Here is a 17961-nt window from a genome sequence, read left to right as displayed (position 1 = left end):
GAATTTGCACCTCTGGCTAAGCTTCTAGCCATTTTAAAATTGTAAAGATGATCACTTGGTTCTATGAGGTGTTCTACAGGGACCATTTGCCTCTCCACACACCAGTAATCCCCCAAAAGTCCTGAATTTCCCTGATCCTTGGGTCTGGAATAAATAACTTTGTCATATATTCTTTATCTAAATGCAAACTGTTTTTCAAATTTGGACTCATACTTTGTATACTTGTTTGTAATCTCTAAAAAAAATTATGGTAGTGGTAGTTACATTACTTTTTGTGTTTGTCAAAACTTACAGAACTGTACATTAATAAGTATGCCCTAGTTTTTATAAATGGAAAAACATTTTTTAATCTTTATCTGCTTAATTCATCCAGCCCATATTCGCACCATGCTCATAAAGTACCTGTCTCCTAAGAAATCAGCACAGTGCCAAAATTTAGCTCAACAGGGTAGAATGTTGGTTCATTTTATGAACATTTGTGAAGCATGTATGAACTAAACATAGCCTAGGTTCAGGGAACACAAAGCTGCCCAAGACATCACTTCTGCGCTGAGTTTACATTCTGGAGTTAGGGAGAGAGACTGTTGCAATGTCCATCTAATCAACTCTCCAGCTGGCATTGTGGGGGCTTCACCCAGGAGACAACATGTAAGCTGGGTATGGAATGATGTAAAATTTTCCCAGCAGAAAAGGGAGAAGCCCATTTGATACAGCTCCAGGAAAATGAGAATCCCAGATTTCACTCATTCATTTTATTCCCCCAGATTGCAAAATCAGTAAGAGGAAAATTATAAAACAATCTAAACAGAAAGAGATTGGTTAAATCATTATACTTCCGAATGACAGAAAACCTGGTGACATTCCCAGTGATACATTAGATGATTATCTAATGACAGGCAAGATTCTATATCCTGATTGTGCTGGTAGTTATGCTATTATCTGTGTTTGTCAAAACTCACTGAACTGAACATTAATATGTAAAGTATAATTAGACAGGTGTGACAGCATAGGCCGGCTACTTGGGAGGCTGAGACAGGAGGAACACTCGATCCCAGGAGTCTGAGGTTGCAGCGAGCTATGATGCCACTGCACTCTAGCCTGGGCAACAAAGTGGAACCCTGCCTTAAAAAAATATGTAAAGTGGCTGGGCGTGGTGGCTCACTCCTGTAATCGTAGCACTCTGGGAGACAGAGGCAGGTGGGTCGCTCAAGGTCAGGAGTTTGAAACCAGCCTGAGCAAGATCAAGACGCCCATCTCTACTATAAATAGAAAGAAATTAATTGGCCAACTAAAAATATATAGAAAAATTAGCCAGGCATGGTGGTGCATGGCGCATGCCTGTAGTCTCAGCTACACAGCAGGCTGAGGCAGAAGGATCGCTTGAGCCCAGGAGTTTGAGGTTGCTGTGAGCTATGCTGACACCACGACACTCTACCCTGGGGAAAGAGTGAGATTCTGTCTCAAAAAAAAAAAAAAAAAAAATGTAAAGTATGCTCTAGTTTTCATAAATGGGAAAATTTTTTTTTCAAAAAGCAAGTTACAGTGCTCGCTTCAGCAGCACATATACTAAAATTGGAATGATACAGAGATTAGCAAGGATGGCATGCAAGTTTGTGATCCCATATTTTTTCTAAATAAAAAAAGACAAAAAGCAAGTTATAAGCAGGTTTACATGGTGTGGGCCCAAATTTGAAAAGCAGTTTGCATCTAAAGAATATATTATGTAAAAGTTATCTTGTATATGAAAAGCTCTAGAATGTTAATTTTTTTTTTTTTGAGACAGAGTCTTGCTTTGCTGCCCAGGCTAGTGTAAGTGCCATGGCATCAGCCTAGCTCACAGCAACCTCAAACTCCTGGGCTCAAGCAATCCTGCTGCCTCAGCCTCCCGAGTAGATGGGACCACAGGCATGTGCCATCATGCCCAGCTAATTTTTTCTATATATATTAGGTGGCCAATTAATTTCTTTCTACTTATAGTAGAGACAGGGTCTCACTCTTGCTCAGGCTGGTTTCGAACTCCTGACCTCGAGCAATCAGCCCGCTTCGGCCTCCCAGAGTGCTAGGAGTACAGGCTTGAGCCACCACGCCCGGCCAAGATAAAATTTTAATAAAATGTGTTTAAAAAAACTATGTACATACATTAAAAAATACTTTTTTAAAAAAAATGCTAACAATCATCTGAGGCTTCAGCAAGTTGTTTTTGCTGGTGGAGGGTCTTACCTCAGTGTTGATGGCTGTTGACTTACCGAGGTTGGTTGGTGGCTGTGGCAATTTCTTAAAAGAATGAAGTTCACTGCACAGATTGACTATGCGTTTCACTTGAACACTGCAGGGTTACTGACTTGCCTAACTTCAACATTGTTGTGTCTCAGAATAGGAAGGCCGAGGAGGGCAGAGCTGGAGGGGACAGCTGGTTGGTGGAGCTGTCACCACACACACATTTATCCACTAAGCCTGTATGGGTAAAGTTCATGGTGCCCCAAAACAATTACAATAGTAACTTCATCATTGATGACAGATCACTGTACCAAGTATAATACTGCATCTAAAGAATATATTATGTTCCAGCTCACTTAGTCAGAAGAAAGATAAAAAAAAAAAAAAAGAATATATTATGAAGTTTGAAATATTGCAAGAATTACCAAAATGTGACAGAGACATGAAGTTGAGCACATGCTGTTTGAAAAATGGCAACAACAGACCTGCTGGACACAGGGTTGCCACAAACCTTCAATCTGTTTTAAAAAAAAAAAAAAAACACCACAGTATCTACAAGGAGCAATGAAGTGAAGCACAATAAAAAGTATGTAAAAGGGTAATCAGTATTTAAGAAAGATCAGTATGAGCACTCAGGCAGACCAACCAGCCATGGAGCCTTGAGCACATCTGGCCCAGAGCTGGCCCAAAAGACACTTGCCCAGTGTGCGACTGCCAAATAAAACTATCTGAGCCAGTTTCCTCGTCTGCAAACCAGTGGTGTAATACCAACCTTGCAGAGTTGAGAGGAGTTAAGTCAGAGAAGACGATGTGAAGAAAGCCACAAGACCTGTGGTAGACTAGCACCAACATTCTAAAGCAAGTTCTGCCTAAACTGGTAGGAACACTTTTCACATTACAATAGTTGTTCTAGACTCTTGTCTGGCCAGGGTCAGATTGGGGGGAAGAGGGGACAGCAGAGCAGGCACGGAGGGGGCCTGGGCAGGACCTGGCACTACAGCAAGGTCAAGGCCTAGAGGGAGCCAGTTCCTGGTGGCTGCTGGCAGTTCACATAGCTCCCTGCCTCACCTGCCCTGGCTCTCTCCGGCTGTTCATTTCACCTCCTCCTGCCCTGCTGGTCCCTAGTACCCCAGGGCTCCCATGAGTGCTGCTCCCAGGGCCCCAAGGCAAGCACAGAAGAGATGACCAGCTCCAGGGGTAGTGGGAAGATGAGGTCCCCTCCCAGGGTAAATGGCACTGAGGGCAGGGGTGAAGAATTTATACTGGGGGTGGGGGGATCCTCTCAATCCCACCCTGTACCACCCTCACCCCTGTAGCTCCAGGGCTAGTCCCAACTCTCAAGCTCCCAATGCCTGCCCACCCCCATCCCAGCCCAGACCTCAGGGCTAGGCAGGGTGCAGTGGCTCATGCCTGTAATCCTAGCACTCTGGGAGGCCAAGGCAGGAGGATTACTTGAGGTCAAGAGTTCAAGACCAGCCTGATCAAGACCAAAACCCCATCTCTTATAACAATAGAAAAAATTAGCCGGACATAGTAGCATGTGCTTACAGTTCCTGCTACTGAAGAGGCCGAGGCAGGAGGATTGCTTGAGCCCAGGAGTTTGAGGTTGCTGTGAGCTACGCTGACACCACAGCACTCTAGCCCAAGTGCCGCAGGCAACTAAGGGAGACTGTCTCAAAAACTAAACCAAAAAAAAAAAACCAGAAAGAACTCAGGGCTCCTCCTCCACAGCAACACAGTCCAGAGTCCTTCAACAGGAATCCCCAATTTTTTAGGGGACAATTGGTCCTCTTTCCAGGGACCCCATAACCTTGTCCTTGTTCAAGGTGTCCAGTTACAGTCCCTGGGCCAGTGATCTCTGTCTGTCCCCCAGAGCCCTATGCAGGGAGCTACCTGGGCTTCTCAGTGCAGGTGGCCTTACACTAACAGGGTGGAAAAAGGGAAAGGAGGGGTGGAATCCCAGACTTCCAGCCAGACCCTGCAACACAGCTTCCCTGGGGCCTCAGCCCCCTGTCCTGGCCAATGCTCCCTCCCCAGTTCCCTCTCACACGCAGGGTCCTGGCTCCAGCACACAACTGAGCTCGCCCAAGCTGAGGAGTTGCTGGAGCAGCAGCTGGAGCTGTACCAGGCCCTGCTGGAAGGGCGGGAGGGAGCCTGGGAGGCCCAGCCCCTAGTGCTCAAGATCCAGAAGCTTAAGAATAGATAAGGAGACCTCTAAGCTTCCCACCAGTTCCCACATCACCCTTCCACATGGGAAATACTATACACCACCTCCAGGAGCCCTGTAATCAGAAACCACCCAGATTCTCACAGGCCACTGAGAAAATTGAAGACACCTCCAGGAAGGGGCAGAAATTGGCAGGCAGTGAGGAACCAGGGCGCCTGCAGTCTTAGTCCCGTCCCCCTTTGACCCCACCCACTGACCTTAGTCCACAGCAGAGAACACCGTCCTCACAGAAATTTACTCTGGATCGGCCCTAAAATAACCTCACCACAAATACAATAAAGGGAAGGAGCACTCACAGATTCCACAAACACACATGCGTTTCATTTTTAGTTTTGTTAAAAAAATTCTGACAAATCAGGAAATGGGATTTGGGGAGTGGTGGTGATGCAGAAGAGGGAAGCCATGTGGTAGGGGTGGGGCTGTCAGGGGCAGGTGGCAGTAGTGTCTCCTTCACCCCCACGCCTGGTGTCCTCTCCTGAAGGACAGACTGTCACATTCCAGAACGGGCGAATCCTCTACCGTGTCTGTTCAACTGAAGAGAAAAAGTGTCGCAATTAGACTAAGGTACGGAAAATCGAAGCGAGCAGGAACTCATGCACCACGTAGATGTTGGTGTGTGGTGCAGATTCAGAGGAAAGACTTGGGGGTGGGGAAAGAAATAACATGAGGGAAGAATGAGACCTCAGAGGTCAAAAAAATCCCAACACAGCATCAAGGGGAGGGCAATGATGAAGCAGTCAAGTGCCCATTACACAGCGGTGCCTGTCGTCTACACGATGAGATTTATGACAAACACACTAAGGAACAAGGAGAACCAAAGGGTTTCACGCAATCAATACTCACTGTAAGAGGAGATGTCTATCTCATCAGGCAGCTCACTAATATTGACCTCAAAGCGATCTTGCACATCATTGAGGATCTTGGCATCATTCTCATCTGACACAAACGTGATGGCCAAGCCCTTGGTGCCAAACCGGCCTGCTCTGGCCACCTGGAAGGAAACAGAGTAGGACTGGAAAACCCAGAAGACACCCAGAGATAGGGATGAAGATGTAAGGTGTGAAAAGATAGAGAAAATAAAGGGTGGGGACAATGGGATGTTCTCTGGGTGTGGGGCATTACCCGATGCAGGTAGGTGTCAGAATCCTCAGGCATGTCGTAGTTAAAGGCAATGTTCACCCGCTCAATGTCCATGCCTCGGCCAAATAGGTTGGTAGCCACGAGAATTCGTCGTTGAAAATCTTTAAACTGCTGATATCGAGAAAGCCTTTATGAGAAAAGAAATTTTAAAAAGGTTGAGATTCCTTCTCTAAATGGCCTTTTTCTCCCAAAGACACAAAACACCTCCCTGCCTCCAACTCACCGCTCCTCCTGGGGCATCCCACGGTGGATGGCAATGGCTGGGAAGTTCTGCTCCACCAGGAGCTGGGCCAGAGCAATGCATCGCTGCACAGACTTCACAAAGATCACCACCTGTGTGTGGGGGGTGGTGGTGGTGTGAGCAGATAATGTGGGTCCATGGTGTGGGAGACAGACTACATGTGAGAAGAGTTTCTGGCAATCACACTCTTCTGAAGGAATTCCTCTTCAACCCTCTTATTCCCTCCTCCTATGTATTTCCTCTTCTGCTCTAAATGTAACTTGGTCTTCCTCTCAGCTCTGATTTTCCTGAGCAGACTGGCCTCTTAGAAGGTACAGAGATCAGTAACCAAAACTGCCAGACTTGTCAAGAGATAAGGATGAAGCCACCTCATGTATACATGACAAAAATTAGGACTAAGGTCTGAAAAAACATGACTGATATTTCTGCTAACCAAAACATTAATCCTAAGGGACCTATCCTAACTCTAGCAAGTAGTTTTTACTTCAAAGAGACCGTATAACAGCTTTATTGATGAAATGCTTCTTAGTACTAGAATAAACAGATTTAAGAACCCTAACATGTCCAAAATAGTTCAAGATCTTTACAAACTCACTAAAACCCTTCAAAGATTTTATCTTTTGAAGTTTATTTTCCTTGAGGTTTTCACTTTCACTAATTGTGCCTGCCACAGAACAGAAAAGCAGCCTCTGCCTTGCCCGTGCCCAGTCCCCAAAAACACTCATACGCTCATCATTTTCTCCCATGTCACGTGTGGTTTCCTCAATTTAGGGTGCTTCACACACAGGTGTCTGCTACAGCTGGAGATGGATCCAATGCTCATCCCCCTACTGGACCTTGAACAACTGACCTGGTTGAACTCAAGGACATCCAGAAGGTCAAAAAGCTTCCGGTTCTTCTCGTTGTCCTTCAGTTTCACGTAGTACTGCTGCAACCCATGCAGCGTCAACTTCGTCTCATCATCCACGAAGATCTCCATTGGCTGAGGGGGAGGAAGGGGGCAGGGAACGGGAGGAGGGCAGAGTGGGGGGGTTAAACCTGGGGGGGTGGAGGAAGTTGTTCTCCAATACACCCCATGGGGGGGATGGGGAGGAGAGAAGATTGAAAACCCCACCTCACACCCAAAAATACCCACATTTTATTGTGGTCTCTTTCGCATTACATATAATTTCCTTCCTATCAGTTGAGTTTTAAGAATGAATGCCCAACTGAAAACTGTTGTAGGAAAGAAACTTTGCAAAGGAAGTAAAGGAGCAGTGAAACCACCTGATGGCTAGATGCCATCACCTCAAATGGAGGCGGTGGGCAGAAAACAATGGAAGATGATTCTCAAAAGAGACCATTTCCAAACATCTGGGAAATGATGGGAAACAGTGACTCAAGGTCAGAATAACTTCAAGAGTTGGTTTTAAGAACATGAGGAAGAGGACAAGGAGTGCTCCATTTGATTCTCTTAGCTCAACTACGAATATTTTGTTTTTGAGACAGTCTTTCTCGGTTGCCTGGGCTAGAGTGTGTGCCGTGGCATCAGCCTCGCTCACAGCAACCTCAAACTCCTGGGCTCAAGCAATCCTCCTGCCTCAGCCTCCTGAGTAGCTGGGACCATAGGCATGTGTCTATATGCCCAGCTAATTTTTCTATATAATTTTAGTTGACCAATTAATTTCTTTCTATTTTTAGTAGAGATGGGGTCTCACTCTGACTCAGGCTGGTCTTGAACTCCTGAACTCAAGACCACCCGCCTCGGCCTCCCAGAGTGCTAGGATTACAGGCATAAGCCACCGTGCCTGGCCTCAACTATGCACACTAGAAAATTGGACATCTTTTAATCTGAATCTTTTAAGATCAGAATGCTGTAATGGACATGGCAAAAATGCCACATAAAGAGAAGCAAAAATTGTTTCAGGCAAGTAAAAACTTGCCCCCAGACCACAGGGAATAGTTTTAGATGAGAGTGGTCTCTGGCCTAACAGACAAACCATCTACAGGTTTATAAGGAAAATATTGGTAAATGATGTTAAAAACAAATCCGGAGCACCAGATATACCTATGCATTCATCTTTTTTAAGAGACAGGGCCTTGAAATGTTGCCCAGGCTGGAGTGCAGTGGCTATTCCCAAGAGAGATCACAGCACACTTCAGGCTCAAACTCCTAACCTCAAGCGATCCTCCCACCTCAGCCTCCTGAGGGGACTACAGGCACACCTGTCAGAATTCATCTTTAAAATAAAAAATAAAAAAAAAACACCCTTGAAGGGGAGGAAGGAGCATAAAAAAGACAGAAATTGACGAAACACCAAAGCCCAACATACCTAACACTCTTCATACTGTCTTGGGGGACATAGTTAACATGAAGATCCAGGGCCCAAGATGAGAATGAATGTGTGTGTGTGTGACGGGAAAAAACAGAAGCCTGATCCCAGAACACAGGCTAGCAAGGTAGGCTTTCTAAAGAGAAGTTCCATGGCCTCCTTCAAATCTAATTCTAGCCAGAAGTACAGCTTAAAGATAAAGAGTTATCATCCCATGGGAAGGAGCACTGCAGGGAGGGGAGGAACTCACTCCACTGCTTATACAAAGGACCCCAGCTAGCCCCAAACCCTAACACCAACCTGGTTATATAAACTTTACCATTCCCATATCCCTCTCCTGAGTATTTAAAAAATAATTTTTTTTTAAAGGAAAAAAAAAAATCCACCACCCCATTCAGGACACCCCTCCCCAACACATATGAGGGAAAACGAGGGGCACAGCACGTGTTGGGTTCAGGGAAAAACCGGGAACAGAAAAAAAGGCTGGCATGGTCCTCAGCTTCCTGGGCAGGTTTCCCCACGGCCTCTGCTGCCACCATCCACTGCTGGGTGCCGTCCACATTCCCTCGCCGCGCCACGGTGCTTCTCTGTTGCTGGCTCACGTCAACCGAGGTTCCAGATAGGTGCAAGGAGGTATGGGCGGGAAGGAGTAGGGGATCGGGGATTGAGGTGCCAAAGGCCCCCACCCCTGGAGGTGGGGAAGAGGAGGATTCATCTGTACTGTTTGCTCTTCTTTTGGACATGCCCTGCCATCTGTCTGTCCCTCTCTTGCTCTCCTGCCCCGTGAAGTATGAGTTTTGGTGAGCAGAAGGCTCCAGTTGTATGCTCAATGCCACCTTGAGGCTCGTGGCTGTAGGGGGCACGTAAGAGATGATGATGGGTGGGTGGTAGGGCAGAAAATCCTGCCCTCCCCCAAAAGGTAGAAGAGGTTAAAAAATGCTGGGATTTTTTAAAAAGTCGAACACTACCCGCTCTCACGTTAACCCGACCAAGTCTTCCGGAGTTTCCCTGGCACCCGCGCAGACCCTAACACTAGCTGTCTCTGCTTCTGTGTGTCTCTTCAGGGAGTCATCACTCTCAGATCGGCACAGCGCCCTTCTTGGTGCTTGAAGGACAAGGGAGTCTGGAGAAAGGGGGCGAGGAAGGGGAGGAGGCAGCGGGCGGGGAGTGGAGGGAGAGAAGGTAGAAGGGTATTTACATCTTGCATGAACTTGCGGCAGACTGGACGGATCTCTTTGCTCAAGGTAGCACTGAACATCATGACCTGCTTCTCGTGGGGGGTCATGCGAAAAATTTCCTGGACATCCCGACGCATGTCTACAAGGAAAAAAAATATAGGCGAAAATAAGCATGTGTGATAAACAAAGATCAGAGGTAGACTTCTCAGTGAGGTGAAGATTGCTGGAAATGGGTAAGCAAGGGCATCACTTCAGTGACTTCTCCAACCACTACAAAGTCAAATCCGTGCTAATAACATAATGGAAAGAACAATGAATTTGGAGTAAAGATTTGGGATCAGTTTCCAGCTGTGTTTTAACCAAACAAGAAATATATGGCTGGCTGTGGTGGCTCACGCCTATAATCCTAGCATTCCGGGAGGCCAAGGTAGGTGGATTGCTCAAGGTCAGAAGTTCAAAACCAGCCTGAGCAAGACCCCGTCTCTACTAAAGACAGGGTCTCTACTAAAAAAAGAAAGAAATTAATGGGCCAACTAAAAATACATAGAAAAAATTAGTCAGGCATGGTGGTGCATGCCTGTAGTCCCAGCTACTCGGGAGGCTGAGGCAGGAGGATCGCTTGAGCCCAGGAGTTTGAGGTTGCTGTGAGCTAGGCTGATGCCACGGCACTCTAGCCCAGGCAACAGACTGAGACACTGTCTCTCAAAAAAAAAAAAAAAAATATATATATATATATATATATATATATATGAAACCCCAAAGCCCACAACAATAAAATGGGAATAACGCCCACTGCAGAGGCTCAGGCCGTTTACGAATGCTTTAGAGGCCCTTCTGCCAACCCCTCTCTCCGCAAGCACCAGCCTCCAGCAATCTACAACATCAAGCAGTTATCACATGCTACATTTTAGAGTCCACTCTATGCCTTGTCTGGATCACACTGTCCTGTCCAGTCAGGCAAATACAGCATGTCTACCTGGAGCCTGCCTCACAGCTTGCCCTTCTGAATCGCCAAAGACCATTTACAATGACTTATTTCTGAGGATATGTCCATCCGTCCCCACTCTCCCATTCATCAAGATTCAAGTCTCACAGAAAATCTCCTCTTATTATCCTCACCTGGCCTAGTAGCACACCCGCCACACAAACTTACACCAACACTCTCCACGCTAATCCCAAAACTAAATATAGGAACCTATCCAGCTATAAATTCTGATCATATATGCTGTGCTGGGGATGCCAGAAAGGTAGACTATATTCTCCTTCAGTTTAGTATCTCCCCTATGACTCTCAGTATAGGAAGAATCTATAAAGGAAAAGATGGGGGGGTGGAGGTGGTGACGTATATATAAGATTATCAAAGTTTCCTACTATCGAGGTAAAGAAACATCTATCACAGAAAGATGACACCCTCCACCCTTTCACCAAGGCTGCTTAAAAGCATAACAAAGACCGACCAGGGAACCATCAGTCATGGGTGATAGATAAAAGTCGTCCTTGCACTGATGTGCTCCTGTATCACATAAGCATCATTTGGCTCCAAAGGGCAACTCCCCAGACCACCAGCCCTGTCCCTGCATTGCCACTCACCGAGCTGTTCAAGCATCTTATCACATTCATCCAAAATAAAGTGTTTAATGTGTTTGAGGTTGAGGCTCTTATTTCGAGCCAGGGCTAGGATGCGGCCAGGAGTCCCCACAACGATATGCGGGCAGTTCTTCTTCAGCACCTCTTCATCCTTCTTGATAGACAGACCACCAAAAAACACTGCGACCTGCCAAGCCAGGACAAGAGTTTCACAGGAAGGAAAACGGTCCAATCTCCCCAGTGTTCCTAAGTTCAGTTTAAGCTCTACCAATGACACTTCAGAACTAAAGAGATCACCTAATCTAAAATTCTATGTCCTTCCAAACATTGAGGTTAAGAAACAAAAGTGACTTGTCCAAAGTTACATGGTTAACTGGGGCAGCCAAGCCTAGCATTCGGTTTTTCTGACTTAATCTACCCATCCTCCTGCACTGCATTTATAAGGCCAGGCTTGATTTTAAGCATAAGGATAGTAAGAGGCCAGGCGCCGTGGCTCATGCCTGTAATCTTAGCACTCTGGGAGGCCAAGGCAGATGGATCGCTCAAGTTCAGGAGTTCGAAACCAGCCTGAGCAAGAGCGAGACCCCGTCTCTACTAAAAATAGAAAGAAATTAATTGGCCAACTAATATATATATAAAAAATTAGCCGGGCATGGTGGCGCATGCCTGTAGTCCCAGCTACTGAGGAGGCTGAGGCAGCAGGATTGCCTGAGCCCAGGAGTGTGAGGTTGCTGTGAGCTAGGCTGATGCCACAGCACTCACTCTAGCCTGGACAACAAAGCAAGACTCTGTCTTTTTTTTGTTGTTGTTGTCTCAAAAAACAACAAAAAAAAAGACAGCAAGAAATCAACCAAAGAGTGCAAAGTACCACAAAAACTACATGGAATATCAAGTTGTCCTAACCGAACCCCAGAATCTTAAACTCCTTGACATAATCCCTATAAAATTACTGATTCAGGCTAAATATTATCTAACGCGCCATGTTAAAACTACTAGGCGAATGGTTGCTAAGGATCTCGGCCTGGGTACAGTATGGAATAATATCAGAAACTACTTTCTAGTTTCAAGGAGGAAAGAACAATCAAGGAGGCCGGGCACTGTGGCTCACGCCTGTAATCCTAGCACTCTGGGAGGCCTAGGCGGGAGGATTGCTCAAGTTCAGGAGTTTGAAACCAGCCTGAGCAAGAGCAAGACCCCATCTCTACTAAAAAAATAAAGAAATTAATTGGCCAACTAAAAATATATAGAAAAAATTAGCCGGGCATAGTGGTGCATGCCTGTAGTCCCAGCTACTCGGGAGGCTGAGGCAGAAGGATTGCCTGAGCCCAGGAGTTTGAGGTTGCTGTGAGCTAGGCTAACGCCATGGCACTCTACCTGGGGCAACAGAGTGAGACTCTGTCTCATAAAAAAACAACAAAAAAAGAACAATCAAGGAATCGCTGTCATGACTCTAATTCTACAGTAAATCTAAAATCACTGACGGTGGGTCAACCAGATTTGTGGCATAACAAGAGGTACAGCATCACCTATGAAGGATTCTTGCCAAAAATGTTTTACTTGAATCAGTTAAACTTTCAAATACAAATTTCAATTTAAAGTAAGTACTAGGGGGAAAGAACAAGCTAAATGACACAAAAAGAAAGTAAACAGACAAATCCAGGGGAGGATATTCTGTAGAACTGGCCCGGCCTCTTACAAGTCACTGTGACATGATTTTGAGCAAGAATAAGGAAAGTAAGAATAAGTAATGACAATTCATATTTGATCTTGACACCAAGACTGTTTTCTTTTGAGTGACACAGGGAGATGAGTTTGGACCCAGAGCAGGAATGCAACCTAGCTCACTACTGAGCACAATAATGTTTCCATAGTTATAACAATGGAAACGGTTTCCTGGTTTACAACTTTTAAAATCAACCCACAGATAAGACTGCAAGGTCTTAGTACCAAGTCAATCTGTTGACTGGCTGTATAAAAATATACATATAACAGTGTCAACATATACATACACATGGCCTTCAGATCACATTTAAAGAGTTAAAATAGTTTTCAAATGGGAGGAAACAAGCTATTTCACAAAAAGTAAAAAAGGCCTATAAGTTGATAAACCGAGAAAATAGTGCCTAACACTTGGTAACATAAAGCCCTCAGAACTTAAAAAAACTTAAGTGATCACCTTCTGTGAAGTAGGATTAGAGATAGCAGAACACAAATTTTGTCATTATTAGGCCTTCTAGATTTAAGCATTTTACCATGTGTAAGTACTGTTACTTAGTTTAGATTTTAAGAAATTATTTTCATTTAGGACTATGACTCTAACACTCCTAGTTCCTTTAAAATATGAAGTAATAAACAGGGCTGGGCACAGTGGCTCACGCCTGTAATCCCAGCACTCTGGGAGACCGAGGTGGACAGACTGCTTGAGCTCAGGAGTTCAAGACCAGCCTAAAAAAGAGCGAGATCCCATCTTTATTTATATATAAATAGATAGATGGGGTGGTCTTGCGGTAAACATAATCCATAGTCCAATCATGAATTCTCATGCTATACAGGCTTTTTTTTTTCTTTCTTGAGACTGAGTCTCACTCTGTTGCAAGGGCTAGAGTGAAGTGGCATCATCAGCCTAGTTCACAGCAACCTCAAACTCCTCAGCCTCGGCCGGGCGCTGTGGCTCACGCCTGTAATCCTAGCTCTTGGGAGGCCGAGGCGGGCGGATTGCTCAAGGTCAGGAGTTCAAAACCAGCCTGAGCAAGAGCGAGACCCCGTCTCTACTATAAATAGAAAGAAATTAATTGGCCAACTGATATATATATATAAAATTAGCCGGGCATAGTGGCGCATGCCTGTAGTCCCAGCTACTTGGGAGGCTGAGGCAGAAGGATCACTCTAGCCCAGGAGTTTGAGGTTGCTGTGAGCTAGGCTGACGCCACGGCACTCACTCTAGCCTGGACAACAAAGCGAGACTCTGTCTCAAAAAAAAAAAAAAAAAAAACTCCTCAGCCTCAAGAGTAGCTGGGACTACAGGCATGCACTACCATGCCCGGCTAATTTTTGTGTATATATTTTTACTTGGCCAGATAATTTTTTTCTACTTTTAGTAGAGATGGGGTCTTGCTGTTACTCAGGCTAGTCTCAAACTCCTGACCTTGAGCGATTCTCACGCTTCGGCCTCCCAGAGTGCTAGGACTACAGGCCTGAGCCACCGCATCTGGCCCTAATACAAGCTTTTTTTTTTTTTTTGAGACAGAGTCTCACTTTGTTGCCCAGGCTAGAGTGAGTGCCGTGGCATCAGCCTAGCTCACAGCAACCTCAAACTCTTTGGGCTCAAGCAATCTTCCTGCCTCAGCCTCCCGAGTAGCTGGGACTACAGGCATGTGCCACTATACCTAGCTAATTTTTTTTCTAGATATGTTAGTTAGCCAATTAATTTCTTTCTATTTTTAGTAGAGACAGGGTCTCGCTCTTGCTCAAGCTGGTTTCAAACTCCTGACCTCAAGCAATCCACCCACCTTGGCCTCCCAGAGAGCTAGGATTACAGGCGTGATCTACCACGCCCGGCCTTTTTTATACTATATGTTAAATCACGGCAAACTAAAACTTCTCCAAAGTTAATACTTAACAAGCCTCTCTGAAATTATAATGCATTTCCAAATGAGTCCTACATTTTAGTAAAATCTCTTGAACACCCAAAACTTGCAAGAACTTTTTGTCAGTTACACGCACACTGAGCTATGGGTATTTAACATCTGTCAGCCACGCAGTCTGCTGACCAACAAGTTTCTGATGCCTCCAACTTGCCATACCTTCCCTCTTTACCTTGGCTTACCTTGACATTGGGCATGTATTTAGAGAAGCGCTCATATTCCTTGCTTATCTGAAAAGCCAACTCCCGAGTGTGACACATCACCAGCACAGACACCTTGGGCAGAAAGTAGATGAAAAGACAGACATAAGGTATTTTCCCTTCATCATTATTATTATTATTATCCCTTCATTATCCTCTCCAGGGAAGTGACTGTCACAAAGCATGCTTAGCATTTAACAACTGACTCCAATACTATGATCTAAATCATTAACCCCATGCTTACTAGGGAACATTCCCCACAGCTGTCAGGCTGTCAAGGGTGACAGAGGTCATCTCAGTGAGAAGTGCTCATGGATCTGAAAGCACGTAGCTGGGACAGAAACACATCTCCCATATATGCATAATTTTCCCCAGCATTCTCCCCACGTATACCTGCCCAGTAACTGGCTCCAGCTGTTGCAGTGTGGCCAGCACAAACACTGCTGTCTTTCCCATGCCTGACTTGGCCTGGCACAGGACATCCATTCCCAGAATGGCCTGAGGGATGCACTCATGCTGAACTACAAGTAGAGGGAAAAAAGATAAATTAAGACTACAGTCTCCAGATAACTCTACAACTTTTTTCACCATACAAAACCCATTTCTCAAAGTACAGTATTTACCTGGTTCTTGGCAACTTGCAGACCCCTTGTCTCTGCTCCCTCAATTACATTCACCCCAAAAATCAGACTCTCCTAGCTCCTTCTAGCTTTATGCTCCTCAAGGTCCAGGCCTCCTCAGTCCTGATAACAATCCCCTTGCATCTACCAACAGCTCACCTTCTGCACTCCTGGCTCCGTCCTTTTCTTTAACCTGTAACTTGAGACATCTGAGTGCCTGTCACTGGCCATTTCTCCAACTTAGGTTGCCTTGCTTTGGGTCACATAACCCTGCAACCTTGGGCAAAATGTAGAATGTGGTACCTAAACCAGAAGCCAGTCATTTTTAACCAGTCATAAAGGCTTCCAAAGACCATCATAGGCCTAGCCCAACAGAGGGGGGACTAAAGATCAAACCAGGCCCTTTCTGAAAATTTAAATTTAGAAGTCAAATGACAAAATTAAAAGCAAGTAGAAAAGAAGCCAGTCATAAAAACTAACAGCAGACCTATTAGTTGATCTTGGATCATTATTACTTTGATGCAATCATGAATAAAATACGAAGCCTATTGAAGCCTCTTCTATCACTAAAATTGGTTTTGATATCTTAGTTCCTGCCTATCCTAAATATAAATTTTTACTACCTGAGAAAGAACACATCTTTTTCTTGTATTCTTAAAGAGCCTAATAAGTATTCTATGCCCAATAGAAAATTTACCTTCTGATGGATGCTCAAAGCCACAGTCAACAATGGCCCGGAGCAACTCTGGCTTGAGCAGAAAGTCACGAAAGCCAGAACTGTGGATGGAGACGTAGGAGCCCTTGACATCCTTCTTGGCAGGGGCCTCAGCCCCATCACCCCCAGCTGCTGTCTCCACCTCATCATCTTCGTAGTCCAAGAGCTCATTGTCTACATCGTTTTCTGCCATAACTGGGCCAGCAGGGGGAGAAGGGGAGGGGGTTCTGGATGGGTTCTCACAGTACAGGTGAAAACAAGGGGGAAAGAGTAGTGGGGGGTGGCTTGAGGAACAGCAAAGCAAAAGAAAGATACTAGTTTCTGAAAGAAGAGCTAGGGATAAAAAAACAAACGAAGACTTATCAGTCATGAGCAAAGCCTTCACGACCTTTTTTCCATTCCCACACTGTTCCCACTTTCCCTAAACTATGAAACCTTTACTTGGGGGAAAAAGTAACAAAGAGATACAAAAATATAAATGTGAAAAGCAAACATAATAGAAAAAGTGGTCCCAGGGAAAGTGTTTAGGACACAGGTTCTCAAAAAGACTAGCATCAGAGTACAGAATCCAGGAAAATGGAAAAGACCAAATTATAAATTCCTGAAAATACATAACGATAGTGAAGAAACAGAATAGATAATGAGAAGTAGAATACGACTAATGACCTGGGGGAAAAGAAAATACAGATGAAAAGATGAACAGAGTCCTGCAAAATCCTCAAAGACTTTAGCTTTCCTGTAATCCCACAATGTGGATCCCTGAACTCAGCAGCCATCAGTCAAGGGTGATAGATCGAGGTCATCACTGCGCAAAGCGCTCACTTCTCAAACAAAAAACATCATATGGCTGCCGTCCACTTCCACAGCTTTCAGCCTCCCACTCTTCAGTACCTTCCTTTCCTTGCTTAAAAAATCCATTTGTAATTAATGAGGATAGGGAGAGCAGAGTAAGAAGAATGGCATGGTCGCAAAAAAAAAAATAAAATAAAATCTCTCCACCCTACCAGGAGTAAGAAAGAGTTGAGAGACATTTCCAGCCCCAGCTTTAACAGAACCTTTACCAATTGGTTTCACATTGGTTGCGTTACTCAGGTGAGACTCCCCGAGAAACGCGCAATGGCACCTCTCCTAAACATTTGGAAAGCGCTCCAAATAAGCTTGGCAGGCCGGGGTGACAAAATTAAAACTGGGCCCAAGAGCCGGCTCCTCCCCCTGCTAGTCCCACTGAGGGCCAAAAAGAGCAGGAAGGTGAGGAGAGCCCCGCCCTCCACAAATGCCCAAGACCAGGGGTCGCCTAGCGCCGCCTCTCGTTGACGCTGGGGACTCGATAAGCGAGGGACCCACTGGAGGAGCCGGGAGCAAAGAGAACACAATGGCGCCGGGGACACCATCTTGGATTTGCCCCCCCCAAAAGCTTTCCTTCTTCCCCCCCAGGAGCTCTTTAGTCTCGAAAGGGGTGCAAGCTATGGAAATAACGACCAAACTAGGCCCCAGCGACCGTCGTCGCCTGTGAAAGGGATATTAGGAGCCCACGTAAAAGGATGGATGCGAAGAAGTGCAGATGGAGATGGATAGTAGCGAAGGCCGAAGCTTACCTAAGCAGGGCGAGAGCGTATGGCGGCAGCAACAGCGACGAAAGAGGGAATCTGCCTTCACTTCCGGTTCCCAGCTTCCCTCTACCCCGGCCTCCCGCCTTCTCGGCTGCCAGAGCGCAGGCGCAAGGGACAGGAAAAAGGACCTTCTGCGGTTTTACAGATCTGCAGGTTCCGAGCTTGCCTTTGGAAAATGCCTGTCTGAAATTTTTTTTAAATCACTTCTAACATCTTTGCTAGAGCCAGTAACAAAAGGCATAAAGGAAACCAATATGTTTTCCCACTGTT

At 45.5% G+C, this 17961-nt stretch overlaps 1 protein-coding gene, 2 non-coding genes and 1 pseudogene across 4 annotated transcripts; 1 reads left to right on the top strand and 3 right to left on the bottom strand.

Moving 5' to 3' along the window:
* Positions 1–1542: 1542 nt before the first annotated feature.
* On the top strand, positions 1543–1629 carry LOC142871249 (uncharacterized; annotated as a pseudogene).
* A 3114-nt stretch (positions 1630–4743) lies between these two features.
* Positions 4744–17781, bottom strand: DDX39B (DExD-box helicase 39B). 2 transcript variants are annotated; one of them, XM_012741052.2, is made up of 11 exons: positions 17677–17781; positions 16064–16414; positions 15140–15267; positions 14729–14821; positions 10906–11089; positions 9336–9454; positions 6676–6807; positions 5808–5917; positions 5567–5711; positions 5288–5435; positions 4744–4976 (listed from the first exon to the last, which is right to left on the bottom strand). In XM_012741052.2, exons 2-11 carry the CDS (start codon positions 16272–16274, stop codon positions 4960–4962), a joined length of 1287 nt encoding a protein of 428 aa, XP_012596506.1. In that variant the 5' UTR covers positions 16275–16414; positions 17677–17781; the 3' UTR covers positions 4744–4959. The 2 variants fall into 2 exon arrangements, with proteins under 2 accessions (XP_012596506.1, XP_012596507.1); XM_012741053.2 differs by having other exon boundaries at positions 16064–16276.
* On the bottom strand, positions 10778–10853 carry LOC142871276 (small nucleolar RNA SNORD83). Its single transcript, XR_012919527.1, has one exon. It is a non-coding gene; the product is annotated as a small nucleolar RNA SNORD83 (small nucleolar RNA).
* LOC142871275 (small nucleolar RNA SNORD83) lies at positions 16852–16929 on the bottom strand. The gene has a single exon (XR_012919526.1). It is a non-coding gene; the product is annotated as a small nucleolar RNA SNORD83 (small nucleolar RNA).
* Positions 17782–17961: the final 180 nt, after the last annotated feature.

Source organism: Microcebus murinus, chromosome 5 (genome assembly GCF_040939455.1).
Source record: "Microcebus murinus isolate Inina chromosome 5, M.murinus_Inina_mat1.0, whole genome shotgun sequence".
NCBI lineage: Eukaryota > Metazoa > Chordata > Mammalia > Primates > Cheirogaleidae > Microcebus > Microcebus murinus.
The sequence above is the reverse complement of the archived record's forward strand: the minus strand, read 5'-3'. Positions and strand labels throughout refer to the sequence as shown.

What these genes read in the sequence shown, in the direction of transcription:
- DDX39B (XM_012741052.2), bottom strand. Translation starts at nt 16,274, where the DNA reads ATGGCAGAAAACGATGTAGACAATGAGCTCTTGGACTACGAAGATGAT. An exon ending in TGGAGCCAGTTACTGGGCAG is followed by an intron (nt 14,822 to 15,139) that starts GTATACGTGGGG and finishes TTTCTGCCCAAG; the next exon opens with GTGTCTGTGCTGGTGATGTG. An exon ending in TAAGATGCTTGAACAGCTCG is followed by an intron (nt 9,455 to 10,905) that starts GTGAGTGGCAAT and finishes TTTTCCTTGTAG; the next exon opens with ACATGCGTCGGGATGTCCAG.